Here is a 14852-nt window from a genome sequence, read left to right as displayed (position 1 = left end):
GTTATTGCATTAATATTAAATTTCTTGGGTGTGATAATGGTATTGTGGTTATTTAAAGATTGTCCTGTTCATAGGAAACATGTGGTGAAGTATACTGACATCTGCAACTTACCTTCAGATTGTTCAGAAAAAACATTGAGTAGTAGAGCTAAAGCAAATATAGCAAAATGTTAACAATTAGTAAATCTAAATGAAAGACATAATGAAGGTTCATTGTATTACTTTACACTTTTCCATAGGTTTGAAGCTTTTGAAAATACAAGTTGGAAAAAATAAAACTAAATGAAATTATTCTTTAAATTCTTTATTTCATACATCCATTTCAGCAATATTGAAATAGGTTTCTCATACATGCACTCACTCTTTTTATAGCTTTAAAATATGAAATGGTGAATGAATGTTACAAATTATAATCAAAATGTATAACCAAGTACTTTTAGAATAAGATAACAGATTTAAGAATTGCGTTAAATTTCTAGTGCAAATATAACACAAGAGTAAAGGACATTGGTGATGTTAAGATTCAGTCTAGGTTTCCCCCATCTTAATTTCTCTGCTCCCTCCCACTTAAAATCTTAAAAAGTTTTCATTATAAATTGGAAATACAGAATTCTTAGAAAATAATAGAGTGATGAGTTTTATGATTCTCCTTACAGGTACAATCTAGTCTTCAGCAATCTGTAAGCCATTGACAAAGTAACTCCATAGCCAACAAAAAAAGCCAAAGCACGATTTGGCTGGGGAAGGGGTAACAAATATGAAATTGTGTGGTAGATCCGTGCTCCAACAAAGAGTCTGAAGTGCAGGATAGCTGTAGAGAGATCTGGACCACTTAAGGAATACAGAAGGCCAATCCCAAGAAATGGCACAATATTTTCAAGGTCATTCAGGTGGGCCCTGTGGAAAAAGATGACTAGTAAAACACTAATTTTAAAATCAGCAGAAGCATATTCATTTCCCCCTCTCCTCTACAACTAAACGTGTGTTAATGAATCTGAAAAATGCAAAGATGGATCCATTTTATTTCTCTCAAATTGCCTTGCTTCCTTACCTACCTGGTTTTTATTTAGAAGGACTCATTATTTTTGTTTCTTTTTATTTTTAGTGTATCTTGGCATATAACAGAGAAGGCACTTCCCACTTTCAAGAATATTAAAACTATATCTATATAGTAAATCTCACTTTATTTTTGTAGATATGAAATACTGTTTCTTATAGGGCTCATACAATAGCAACTCAAGATTCTTCTTATAAAAACTTTTCCTCCCAAAGCAAGATAATCCTTTTGGTTATGATCTTTCTAAAGACTCCTCCCTCACTTCTGCTAGTCTTACTGAGACAATCCTTGCTCACTCACCCTAACCACAGGTTGCAAAGAATTAATTTACCAATTTAATACCAAGAATCTCATGCTCTCAACATCCAAATATCAGAATATATAACTAGCCTTTCAAATATGGGTAAGATCTGAGCCAGTGTATCCTCAAATTACAAAAAGAATTAGCTAAGTGAGGGGGCAAAATAGAAAGAATAAACAAAAATGACAATACAGAGAAAGATATGTTTTCTAAATTTTATCTTTATACCACAGCTAGAAGAAAAAAGCACAATTTAGCCACAAGTTTTCCTCTAAGGGACCTTGGGTTTCTCTGGCAGGAATGTGAATACAAGGCATATCTATTACTGACTTGATATTTTTTAAGCACTTAATTTTAAAATCTGATGTTTCTGTTTAAGTCTCCAGAATTAAAAATTACTTCAGAATCTGGAGTAAAAATAAAGATTTTAGAGAGTTTATCAGCTAGTGATACATATTTCAAAATGAAAAATATTTCTGCTTTATGTTACTCTCTTTTCTTTTAGAAAAAAAAAATAGAATAGTGGCCTAATGTATACTCAATGATCTTCCTGTCTTTTCCTTCCTCCTGTTTTCCATACATTGTATCTAAGGTTGCCTGACAGAGATGATGACACATCCTATATAATAAAAGCCTAGTTGGCGTTACGCCCTTGTGCGATGTCGTCACAAGATGGCCGCCACAAGATGGCTGCGCACACACAGCAGAGGCGGGGCCCAGTGGCCTCTCCACATGGTGAGGCCTGGGGGTCCTGCGGCTCTGCGCTGCGTGAAGAAGGCTGGTCCCGACATCTCCGCCGCCTCATGCAGAGGAGGAGGGTCCCGGCGGAGGAGGCGGGTCATGGCAGGGGAGGGCAGTTGTGGGCGATCAGGCCAGCAGGGGAGCAGTTAGAGGACGATCAGGCTAGCAGGCAGAAGCAGTTAGAGGCAATCAGGCAGGCAGGCAGGCGAGCAATTAGGAGCCAGCAGTCCTGGATTGTGAGAGGGATGTCCGACTGCTGGTTTAGGCCCGGCAGTCAGACATCCCCTGAGGGGTCCCAGATTGAAGAGGGTGCAGGCCAGGTTGAGGGACACCCTCCCCACCCCATGCATGAATTTCGTGCACTGGGTTTCTAGTAAAGGTATAAAGAAAGTGACAGTAATCAAGAGAAGTAATGGTTTTGAAAGATTTAAATGAAGAATTACTTGTTCCTAAATAAAAGCAAAGTCAGAAAGATATGAATGTTCCTGTCCCCTTTATCATGGAACCACCCAAGGGCTCCTGAGAGTAAAGTGGGCAAGAAAGGATGGAAAGACCATTTTCTACTAAAGAAGGGCCTGCTTCACCAATGACATCAGGGGATTTATTTGGCCCTCTGAATTCTGCTGAACCACAGATAAATCTTCACCTCCAATCATGAGCATGTTAGTTTTCTCCTTTACAACATTCCAAAAGGACAGATATTTCAAATTTGGAGAAGACACTGCCTCTGTCTTTACTCTTTAGTTGCTCCAAGTCACTGGTATCTTCCTGGAGGGAGCTATGCATACATCTGTGCCCCAGTTTTATACCTGCTGCATAAGGAACAGGGCCCTGGATCATGTGGCTTCTATCCTATAAACTGTGTTGGGGAAAAAACTGGGTTTTCAAAGGCAAAAGAATGAAACTAGACCTTATCTTACACTGTATAGAGAAATCAACTCAAAATGAATTAAAGGCTTGCATGTATGATCTGATACCATAAAACTCCTAGAAGAAACCAAAGCATAAAGGGTAATCTCCTTGACATGGCAATGATTTTTTTGGGGGGGAGGGGGGGGGAGTGGGAAGAACAAAAGAAAAGGCAATTAAAGCAGATAAAACAAACAAACCCACAGGTGGAACTATATCAAACTAAAAAATTTCTGCTCAGCAAAAGAAACTCAATAAAATGGAAAGGCAACCTATGTAATTGGGGAAAATATTTGCAAACCACATTATCTGAAAAGGGGTTAATATCCAAAATACAAGGAACTCATACAACTCAATAGCAAAAAAACAAACAAACAACAACAACAAAACCACCACCAACAACAAATAACCCAAATTTAAAATGGGAAAAGGACTTGAATAGGCTTTTTTTTTTTTTTTCAAAGAAGATACAAATGCTAGTAGGTACATGAAAAGGTGCTCAACATCACTAATCATCAAGGAAATACAAATCAAAACCACAATGAGTTATCACCTCACATCTATTAGGATGGTTATTATAAAAAAGACAAGAAATAATAAATGATGGTGAGGATGTGGAAAAAAGGGAACCCTTGCACACTTTTTTAGGGAATGTAAACTGGTATAGCCACTATGGGAAACAGTATAGAGGTTCCTCAAGAAATTAATAATAGAACTACTATATGATCCAACAATCCCACTCTGTATGTATATTCAAAGGAAAAGAGTATTGTCTTAAAGAGATGTGTGTAGTCCCATGTTCATTGCAGCATTATTCATGACAACCAATTTATGGAAAGAACCTGTGTCTGCAAAGAAGGAATGGATAAAGAAAATGTGATATACATACAGTGAAATATTATTCAGTCTTAAAAAGGAAAGCTTGACATTTGCAACAACTTGAAGAAACCTGGGGGGGGGGGCATTATGCTAAGTAAAATAAACCAGACAGAGAAAGACAAATATTGTATAGTGTCACTTATATGGGGAAAATCTAAAAATGAAACAAAGTCAAACTTATAGAAATAGAGTAGAAGTGGTTGCCAGGGGTTAGAGGTGAGAGGGGATAGTAAGGGAAGTTTTGTAAAAGGGTACAAACTTTCAGTTAAAATATGAATAAAGGACCTAGCTAATTTGGCTCAGTGGATAGAGCATCAGCCTGCAGACTGAAGGGTCCCAGGTTCGATTCCAGTTGGGGCACATGCCTGGATTGCGGGCTTGATCCCCAGCGGGGAGCATTTAGAGGGTAGCCAATTAGTGATTCTCTCTCATCATTGATGTTTCTGTCTCTCTCTCCCTCTCCCTTCCTCTCTGAAATCAATAAAAGTATATTTAAAACAAAAATGATGAATAAGTTCTGAGGATAGAATGCAGAATGTAATACATGATGACTACAGCTGATAACACTGTACTGCATAATTGAAATTTGCCGAGAGTAGGACTTAAATGTTCTCACCAAAACAAAACAAAACAAACAAACAAAAATGGAGGGTAACTATGTGAGGTGATAGATGTGTTAATTAACCTAATGGGGGAATACTTGCACAATAGATATGTATATCAAGTCATAATGTTGTATATCTTAAATGTCTTCCAATTTTATTTGTCAATTATACCTCAGTAAAGCTGAATTCTTTTATTTTCCTGACTTTATGACAAAAATTAAGAAAAATACCCCCAGAATAAAATTCAATGTGCTTTTTAAAATCAGTATATTAATTGTATTGTTAGGAAACTGTGTAGATGATATCTTGGCTTATTGCTTTTCATTATTCACTGCATTCTCAGTACATTAAACATAATATCTATAAAGGAAAGAGAGAGGAGAGATATATCCCACATTTATATTTTGAATCTTATGCAAAAGTACCTAGTTCTTCATCCTTTTACATAAGTTGAAAATTTCACCTCTGGAGAAAGACAACAAAATTATAAGAATCTACCATTCTCATTTTACCTCCTGCCTATCATTAGTTTTGATATATTCCTACACAGAACAAAGTCATTAATCCCAAGAAAGTGCACAGAAATATATCAAAATTGGCAATAGGTGTAATTGCAATAATAGTTGAAGACTTCTAGATGCCTAATTTTCTGTAATTATTATATGGACTAAGTACGATGACTGACTTTTCATCCTTCTTCTTCAAAACCCCAACACCCTCACAGAATTCCTTGACCAAAATTCATTGACCAAGTAAACAATTTCAGGAGATAGTGGGTTTACCTTCGTACACGTTCTACTCTGTCATCAACCCGAAGGTACTTCTTGGCATTTTCTCCTTTGCCAAAGCTTGCACAGTCTTCCGGGTTGGCAAAAACCTATTCCAAATACCAAGAAAATGTCTTTCAAATACCAGATAACATTGCGGTATTCTAAGTTATTTTCGTTTTAGCATTAGAAACAGGCATCCAGGATGGCCCTATGGAATGAAAATTTGGAGCTATGGATCGAACACAGGAGGAGAGGAGAGCATCTATAGCTTAAATCTGAATTTTTATTAACAGTGCAAACATTTTCTGAAAAGAGAGGCATAAATAAGAACTTCAATAAAAAGCAATGTGTAACAATAGTGAAAAGGAAGCAAAATGGAAAAGAGGGCATAATTCTAAGTCATCTAGACTATTATTATGGTGAACTGGCATTTTTTTCAGCGTGGTGTTCAGGCACCTTCTCTCAAGGGCATTAACATTTCCAACTGATTGCTCACCTGAAAGTCAAGGTTTACTTGCTAAAGATATTTGAAGAGCAAGGGGCAATAAATGTATTCTGTACTTTGCTAGAATATGTGTGTACCTCTTTTTCTTCTTCTGAATTAACTAAAACTTAAGGTTGAATAATATAGTGAAATATAAGTAGCTGGTTACATTCCTACAAATACCATGTTCTAGGGCATATGTTCATGCATTCCTTTCTATAATTATTATGCTATTTGAAGTGATTTCCCCATTCCTTAAAACTTATGTGCACTTTAAAAATATTTAAGTAGAGTCCATTATTTAATAATTTATAGTAAATTAATGATTACAAACACAAAGTATAAAATTAGCCTTCATTTAAGCTCAGAAATCTCATAAATATTACAATATTTTTCCTAATGTGACATGAGTATTTATTCCAGAAAAAGATGCTGAGGAGATCTGATGGGCAGGAATGTGATACAGCATCAGCTCTTGAGGTCAGGGCTGCCCATCTTGGCCCTAGCCAATACATGAATTTTGAGTCACTAAATAATTGCATTATAATGGAAAGTATGTGAGATTTGAGTTTTAAAAAATATGAATTTGCACCTCAGCCTCACTCTGCACTGATGTGAAACTTTGGGTAAGCTTTGCTCCTCTGACTTTCAGCTCCTCAGCTATAAAGTGAGAGGACACTAATGAGGATCTCACATGATTATGTGAACTGATTCCATGATCTGATACATGTAAAGAGCACCATGACTCCTGCCACACATCAGTAGCACTTTACAAATTTGAATTCCTTGGTCCTTTTCTCATCAGACAGGTTACATTTCTGCTATCCCTGGTGCCACTGTGTTTCTGGAGAATGAGGGGACCTGGTGGGAGGCAGCTATTTTATAGCCCGCTGCTCCAACACCTTGTCCCATTAGAGCAGCGGTTCTCAACCTGTGGGTCACGACCCTTTTGGGGGTCGAACGACCCTTTCACAGGGGTCACCTAAGACATCCTGCATATCAGATATTTACATTACAATTTATAACAGTAGCAAAATTACAGTTATAAAGTAGCAACAAAAATAATTTTATGGTTGGGGGTCACCACAACATGAGGAACTGTATTAAAGGGTCGCGGCATTAGGAAGGTTGAGAACCACTGCCCTAAAGAGTCAAACACATGGGTATTTGCCCCATTAAAATGCAAATATCCTTGGGGATGAAATTACACCTAAAGACAGTACAAGGAAATACCTTAGGAAGGACTATGACCTCTAGATAAAAGCAAGGCTCTGGAGGACAAAACCCAGGACAGGCACTGAGAGAGAAATAGGTGGTTTTCCTGAAAAAGAAATTGCTAATAGGGAGCACACCAATGAAAATCATTTCACTTTGTCAACGTAGATTTGCTCAATGCTCCTTACTGTGTTGTCATACTCCTTGCTTGAATACAGGATTGTGCTCCAAATCTTCCTACCACTTTCCCCCATGCCTCCAGTTTTGCTTTGTGTGTTTGTTTGTTTTTAATCATAATTATAATGCTGGGTATTAATAGTATTCATTTAAGAAATCAGAAATATACAAAATTCAAATGCCTTGTCCCACAAGAAGCTCTACTATGGGAATAACTTAAATTTTGTCCCCAAAGGCATATCCTGACCTGTAACAGAGATGAAAATAGCAGTAAATTGTCTGAAAAATGACTATTTCATTAACTCTAGTTGGCAAAATTAACTTCAAAATCACAGATAGTTTACTTGAAAACTTTGATACTCCAGAAATCTCAGATGCTGAAGCAGCATGACAAAAGGTAAAATCCACAATGAAAAAAAACATTTACTAGTTCCTGGGGGAAAACACCTGTTTCATAAATATATTAAATCCATCTGTAGCAAATGACGGCATACTTCATTTGCAGCATTAAACAATGTGCCAATGAACTTTACCAAGAAAAAAGGAAATTAAGAAAATTGCTTTTCAGAATTCCAACTCTTAAAAGTAAAAAAAAAAATTTCCTTCAAATTTCTTACCTTTCTTGTCAATCTATAGAATGCAGTTGCAGTACTCATAAACATCATTTTTGAAAGAACAATCGTTGTATAGGAGGCAAATGCCATGAATACTTCATTTTCCATTAGCTGGGCAAGGTCAACCATTTTTTCAAATTTGATCTGGAATTATAGACATGATTTTAAAAAGCAGACATAAATACCTCAAGTACCTTGATGGGCACTTGATATAGAGTACTAACCATACTGTTCTTTCAAATATCTTGGGTTATTTACAGAAGAAATATTCATTTAATTTTTCTAAAATTTCAAAATAAGCAGTATTATTTTTTCCTAGTTCTATGTCATTAAACTTGAAGACATCAAAAGAGTAGAATGAAAATGAAAATGTAAGGGCATTACAAGACAAAATAAACAGGCAAAATACTGTAAAGATAGATTAAAGTCATATTTTTACATCAAGATGAACCACAAGTTGGACACAAAAGACCAAAGTTCATGGATTGAGCTCTTTAGAAATATCAAATTATGTAATAGTAATACCATTAATGTTTGATTAGGAATGCCTAATTTCTTATATATGTTTTGCTTTAGAAACCAAACCTACAGCTTTTTGTCATTTCAGTAGTACTCAAGATCTCAAGTTCCAAGAATTGAATTCCAATTCCAACAATTACTTATTAACCTTGGTTGAGAGATTTGGCCTCTCTAAGGCTAAATTTCTTCACTTGTAAGATGGGACTTGTAATAGTTCCTAACTTATTGGGTTGTTGTCAGGATTTAATTGATAACATATACTTAGTACAGCACCTCGCCCATTAAATACCCTCAGTAAAATTTATTACAGCCTTATCATGATCTTCACTATCGTCATGATCATGGTCATCATTATTACCAACGCAAATGAAGATAAAGAGGCAGGATAACGGAGCTAAACATAAGATAGGCTTGCAAATGCAAGGTGAAAAATTGGCATTTATGCTACTTTCATTGAAGGAATAAGGGAAGGAGGATTAGCTTTACATAACTCTTTAGGTTACTTCACATGCCATGTCTACTTCTATCCAAAAGATGTCAAGAGTAAACTGAATGTAACTATCTTAGAGTTGGACATATAATTGGGAATGTACTCAGGAGGAAAGCTAAGGCACACTAGTGATACTGAAGTCAAAGTGGGTACGGATTGAAGGTAAATCTTAAAATGTAAACTCCTCACATGATCTGGTAGTCATATCTTTTACTTCTTTGTGTTCTGTTATCACTCTGCTACCTGCTTCTTCTATCGCTTTCACATAAACACACATCTTTTCTCATACCCAAGCTTAGACACTATTTAATGGAGTGCAGTCTCTTCTACACGAAGTTCATTCCTGCCTTGAAAACTCAACCCCTGCATGTAATTATACTAGACCAAACTCTGTCAAATTCTAATCATTCTCTCCACCTACCAATAATCTATAAATTTATATATCTTTCTGTTCTGTTACTGGTCATATAGTTGTCTATGTGCTACTGATGAATGTGATATAAACCACATACAATATACACAGACTAGAGGCCCAGTGCACAAATTCATGCACCAGTGGGGTCCCTCAGCCTGGCCTGCGGGATCAGGCCAAAACCGGCTCTCTGACATCACCCAAGGGGTCCCAGATTGCGAGAGGGTGCAGGCCAGGCTGAGGACCCCCACTGGTGTACCATCAGGGCTGGGGGGAGACATGGGAGGTTGGCCAGCTGGGGAGGGACCACAGGAGGGCTCCAGGGCGTGTCCAGCCCGTCTTGCTCAGTCTTGATCACCTGGACCCCAGCAGCAATCTAACCTACCAGTCAGAGCGTCTGCCCCCTGGTGGACAGTGCACATCATAGTGACTAGTTGACCAGTCGACTGTCTGCCCCTTGGTGGTCAGTGCACATCATAGCGAGCAGTTGAGCGGCCTTAGCATATCATTAGCATATTACGCTTTGGTTGGTTGAAGGCCAACTGGTCAACTGGACACTTAGTATATTAGGCTTTTATTATATAGGATATTTAATTTTATGTGTCACTGTGAGTCCAACTATGCCATGTACTTTATGGGCATTGCCTTACATAATCTTTGTACCTATAATATTAAAATCCTCATAACTAGATCCACTTTACATTTGAAGCCAATGGGAATTAGATATGTTAAGCAGGCAAGTTGGAGTACAAACACACGTCTCTGACCGCACATCTCACACATGAACCACACCACACTGTCTCCTTCAAGAGATGGCAAACTACTTCATTCTGATTCAATACTGACTGAATATGGCTGGCACTGTTGGTACCCCTTACATCTGTTACCTTCTTTCCTCTTCCAATTATGTTACAAGGGGGCATTATTATTCCCATTGTTCAGATGAACCAAAGTTGCCTAAGTAACCCCTATTTTAAAGGGTAAGCCAAAAAAGGACTCAGATTTAGGCAAACCAAAACGATATATTCTAGTTAAAAAGAACAAAAACAAATACATATGATAAATTAATTCACCTCCACAAGTCTTGAAAGCACAGTATGTGAGATAAATTCTCTGTGCAAGGTAATACCTTTAGCCCTTTACACTCGCTTGCTTTTTTCTCGATTCCTTTATTCTAATGCTAACCGTGTCGAGTCACACTCGACATCCGAGCGCAAAAGGTTAGTAACATTTAGCTGCACTTGTTCTAAGTGCTGAGGGGGGAAAGCCCGGAATAGGCTGCTCTATCCTTCAGAGCTAAGTAATTAGCTTAGTAAGGGAACCCAAAGTCCTGTGCTTCTGGAAAGAGATCTGAAATACTGAGGAAGTTCCTTCCTTAAAAAATCAAGACAATTTTATCCAGTAGAAAGTGTTGCTATTTAACAATAATTTTAAAACTATAACAGCAGGTTTCTACTAATGTTCCCTGAATGAAAAAAATTATTTATCAATGAATAGAAGTGCAGAGAATGTTCTCTCCTTGGTGGAAATTGGTATGGGAAGAGAGAAAACGGAAGCCTTCCAGGACTGTTGGGAAAAGCACACACAGATGTCAGCAGTTGGAGCAAACGGGCAATGGGAAGCTTCTTCTTTCAATGTGAACAATATATTGAGGGTGCACTTCACACAGTTTCTCAATCACCAAAAATGTGGCTAAACTCCCCAGGCCTGTGGTTTTGGGAGATTAGCCAACACACAGTCTCTGATGCCATACCCTGTTTATGTAAGTATGACTCACCTCTCTGGGACCAGCATCTTCTACTACCAACCTACCCGAGTGCCAGGTGAGGAGGAGTAAAGGTAAGACACAAGACACAGGAGTCATTAGTAGCATGAGAGAAGGTGCTGCTGGTCTAGACTTTTATTTTATTTTTTCCCCAAAGCTGATTTGCCAATAAGTTGCCTTGAGCCTACATCATGGCTGGGCACTGCCCTCAATGCAAAATTACTGAAAAAGTTTTGTCAGAAAAAGTCAGCAGGAGAAAGGAGGGCAGTATACAGTAGTAGTAATAAGAGGGTAACATGTGAGATGATTTGAGTATTTTAGGAATGAGGTGGAAATAATCGAAGTAAAGTAAGCAGAGCAAAATCTGAAGCTTGGTGATAAATTACAGAAAACAAAGTATTACAATGTATAGTGTGTTCCTTTCATTGGCCATCATTGGTTGACATGACAGAGACTGTCTCAATCTGTCTCACCAGAGAGAGGGCTCAGTCCCCTCATATGGATGTGTCTGCCTTGGAGAGGGCAAAGGGCAGAGAGAGTGTTGAGCACAGACTCTGGAGCCAGGCTGGAGTTCAGGTGGATCTCAACTCCCTCACTTCCTAGCTGTGATTTCACTTCTCCAGGGCCTCCTTACCTTCCCTGTAAGATGAAATTAGTAACACTTCCTACCTCACAGGAATCTTGTGAGCATTAAATGAGTCATGTGTAAAGTACTGAGGAAAGCACTGGATCTGGGAAGTGCTCTGTAAGCATTGGGTAAATAAGCTCCTACTTTAGCGCTCTTCTGGGCATCGAGCATATAATTTTAGGGTTTTCCAGGATCTTTACATTATCTCACTTGATTTGGAAAACTCTACTACAGTCAGAGCACCTAATATTTGTCTCCACCTTTAACATATAAGGAAATTGAGGCCCAGATAGGTAGAGGGACTAATTTGACCCAAATTCACAATTGAGGAACCAATACTGGAACCCAGTTTTCTCTAGTGTTTAACTCGGGGCTGGTTAACCACCTTCAGGCTGACAATTCAAGATGACTCTGGTCTTTTGGGAGAATTTTTCTGTCAAATGCCACCCCTATCCCAGTTGAGTCTTCATCTCTCCACTGAAAAATATTCTGCTTATCTTTACAGGTTCTTAGCCAAAAAGAGCAAAGTTCTTTTATTCATGGTCGCCTCTCTAGGTCAATATTGTGAAATACCCAGAAATATCTGGGAACACATCCTCAGGGCCATGACTCTGCAATTTTAGACTTTCTGAAACCAACAGAAGGCTACCCATGAGATAAGGCAAAAAGATAATTGAGGGCCCTTCTGTTACTGTTTATGTAGGGTCTAGAATTTCCTGAACAGACTGAGGTGACTGCAGACTTGGTCTCCTATGATTCAGAGCCCAGGTACTGGGAGGAAACTCCTGGTGGCTCTCGGGGTGGGGGGGGGGGGGGGGTGAGGCTGTTCTCAGGGGGGTGACTTCCTTTTCCAACCTCAGAGATTAAAAAGATCCACTCTAAAAGCAAAACCTTAGAAGAATGGCACTTGTCTGTCACAGAGAGCAATATGCAAATGTGGACCAATTGCCATTTTAAGAAGTGACTCCAGATAGTCAACATGCAATAGTCCTTTTTTTTTTTTTTTTTTGGGACAGCAAAGGACTGTAAAGCTCCCAAACAACCCTATCTCCCAGGCCATAAGCCCACAGGGAAGGCAAAGGAGCGTCTAGCTTGGTATTCACAGCAGCCCAGGGCCCTGAGAACGCCAGGCTGTTAGCTGGACGCCTGGGAGAGTTTCCCTCCGACCATAAACAATGCTGGATTACAGCCCGCTTGGCGCTCCCTCTGACAGAAAGCAGGCACAGGAACAAGGACAAGGTAACGGTGGTGCCGGGACTACCAAGAGGCCTGGAAATTTTTTCAAAGAAGTAGGAAAATGGAAGACACTCTTCTCTCCACCCCCTCCCCCCCCCCCCCCCCCCCCCAGTCCCAAGATAACAATAATCTCTGAGGCCTTCACTCCCAAAGAAGGTCCCCTTCTCGTTTACTCCTTCCACATGGCTTCCCCCTCCAGGTTGGGGGATGGAGAGCCGTCTAGGGAGTTCCATCCTTAGCCTTCCAGTCAACCGGCCATAAAAATATCACAGGGTCTAACCCATGTCCTCCTGCACTTTGCAATTTAATTATTTGTATATCACAGGATCTAACCCATGTCCTCCTGCACTTTGCAATTTAATTATTTTTATATCACAGGGTCTAATCCAGGGCCTCCTGCACTTTGTGGTTGTTGTTATTACTACGATTTTAAACGTGCTGACGTTTCTCTGCCTATCAAAGCGAACGGGGAGGGCAGGCCCTGTCTTTCAGTAGGTCCAAAGGCCAGTTTGACCAAGAAAATAGAGCCGCTTTGGGACTTGACACCCTTGGGGTGAACAGAAGTTGCTTAAACTGCGGCGACTTCATACGCAATATGACAACTTGCACGTACTTTGTATGCCCCCAAAGTTCCAGGCGGGGGTTGGAGGGCTTCAAAGCGGATGAGAATAAGGAGTAAATCACCACTTAAACGTGAACAGATGGCTCCAGTTTCCTTCCTGGAGTTGGACAACGGGAAACTTTACCTGCAAGGGTGCAGGAGCACAGCTCGCTTTCAGGAGGGACCAACTGAACAGCCAAGAGTCAGCAGCTGAATGGAGCAAAGAAGTTGCAGGCTGGCGGAGACTTCCCCAGCCTCCAGCCGCCATCCCCCTTCCCCTTCCGGCCCCCCACCCTCTCCACAGCCTCTCCCTCCGCACCCCGTCCCGGCACGTACCGTGGATCCCGTGGGTCGCAGCAGGAGCGAGGCGGCAAACCTGTCCCCGCAGGCGGGTGGCTGAACTGGGGGGACTTGCACTGCGCGCGGGCGGACCGGACGCCGGCGCCACGCCCCCTCTGGCTAATTTCCTATTAATTTGCTCTCCGTCGCTTAAAGCCAGACTCCCAGCCTCGGCAAGTCCCGCCCCGAAATCGCCTGACTTTGCTTTCCCAGGGTAACCACCGCCTACTGGTTCCCCTCTTTGAACACTTGTATTTGGCGCCCGAAGCCAGCAGCTCTCCTCCTTGAAATGCCATTTGTCCTATTCAGTGGGGCGGGGACGTCAGCGATTGTGTGGGAACGCTGGATCCTGCATTTCAAGTGTGGGAATGGGAAAGCAAGGCAAAGGCGGTTAACTTTTCCTTAGTTGGAAACCTTGTAAAAAGATCTCAATGTGGAGTCTTGAAAACATTAAGAGCTTTAGAGAACATGTAAATCTCGGGGGATGGGAGGGGGAATACTAATTAGAAGTCATTGATAACATTATGTTCCCTTGAACTTCACTTGTCCTGCACCCCTGCACGGCGAAGGCTGGCTTGGACACGTGTAAACGTTTAGTAAATCCCACGGATATTGTTCCAAATCTGTGATCCCAGACAACTTGCTTCCTCACTCAGTCCCCTCAGGTTCAGAATCCAAAGCGGAAGTGGAGATGACAGTAGTTCAGTTCATTACACAATCAGTTTAGTATGCCTTTTACGGGGACATTTGCGGAATGTATTAAGAAGGCAAAGCTATTCTAACATCCATATCTACATTAAGGGTATTTCCAAGCTTCCTAACCCCACAATGTTTATGGGTCTAGCTCCCAGGGTTTATCTAAAAATGTTTAAGGATTTATGTTTTCAATTTATGTAACTTCTCTCCTGGTAATACTTCTCACACATTTACCACCTGCTATGTGTGGTATGTTACCTTTTTCTTTTTAGTCCTAATGTTACCTCCTCTAGGCTTTAAGGAGTGCTCCCATAGCTAGCTGTTTTGGATTTGATTGACAAGTCCAAGCTCTACCCTGCAAAAAATAAATAAGTGAAAAAGGAAATAAGATTTAGCAATTTGCTTTAGGACAGA

The 14852-nt window shown here is 39.9% G+C and overlaps 1 protein-coding gene across 3 annotated transcripts; it reads right to left on the bottom strand.

The window, feature by feature from the left end:
- Window positions 1-306: 306 nt before the first annotated feature.
- Window positions 307-13862, bottom strand: MGST1 (microsomal glutathione S-transferase 1). Of its 3 annotated transcripts, none has more exons than XM_079774794.1 (5): window positions 13740-13817; window positions 13416-13613; window positions 7756-7896; window positions 5275-5369; window positions 307-897 (listed from the first exon to the last, which is right to left on the bottom strand). In XM_079774794.1, the coding sequence occupies exons 3-5, from the start codon at window positions 7879-7881 to the stop codon at window positions 651-653; spliced, it is 468 nt and encodes a 155-aa protein (XP_079630920.1). In that variant the 5' UTR covers window positions 7882-7896; window positions 13416-13613; window positions 13740-13817; the 3' UTR covers window positions 307-650. The 3 variants fall into 3 exon arrangements, with proteins under 3 accessions (XP_079630920.1, XP_079630921.1, XP_079630919.1); XM_079774795.1 differs by having other exon boundaries at window positions 308-897; window positions 13549-13613; window positions 13740-13818; XM_079774793.1 differs by lacking the exon at window positions 13416-13613 and having other exon boundaries at window positions 309-897; window positions 13740-13862.
- Window positions 13863-14852: the final 990 nt, after the last annotated feature.

This window comes from Cnephaeus nilssonii (genome assembly GCF_951640355.1).
Source record: "Cnephaeus nilssonii genome assembly, chromosome: 6".
NCBI classification, from domain to species: domain Eukaryota; kingdom Metazoa; phylum Chordata; class Mammalia; order Chiroptera; family Vespertilionidae; genus Cnephaeus; species Cnephaeus nilssonii.
The sequence above is the reverse complement of the archived record's forward strand: the minus strand, read 5'-3'. Positions and strand labels throughout refer to the sequence as shown.

Coding starts and splice junctions, on each gene's coding strand:
- MGST1 (XM_079774793.1), bottom strand. CDS start 7,881: ATGGTTGACCTTGCCCAGCTAATGGAAAATGAAGTATTCATGGCATTT. Junction 5,370..7,755: donor TCTATAGATTGACAAGAAAG/GTAAGAAATTTG, acceptor TATTTGGAATAG/GTTTTTGCCAACCCGGAAGA. Junction 898..5,274: donor AGAGTAGAACGTGTACGAAG/GTAAACCCACTA, acceptor CTTTTTCCACAG/GGCCCACCTGAATGACCTTG.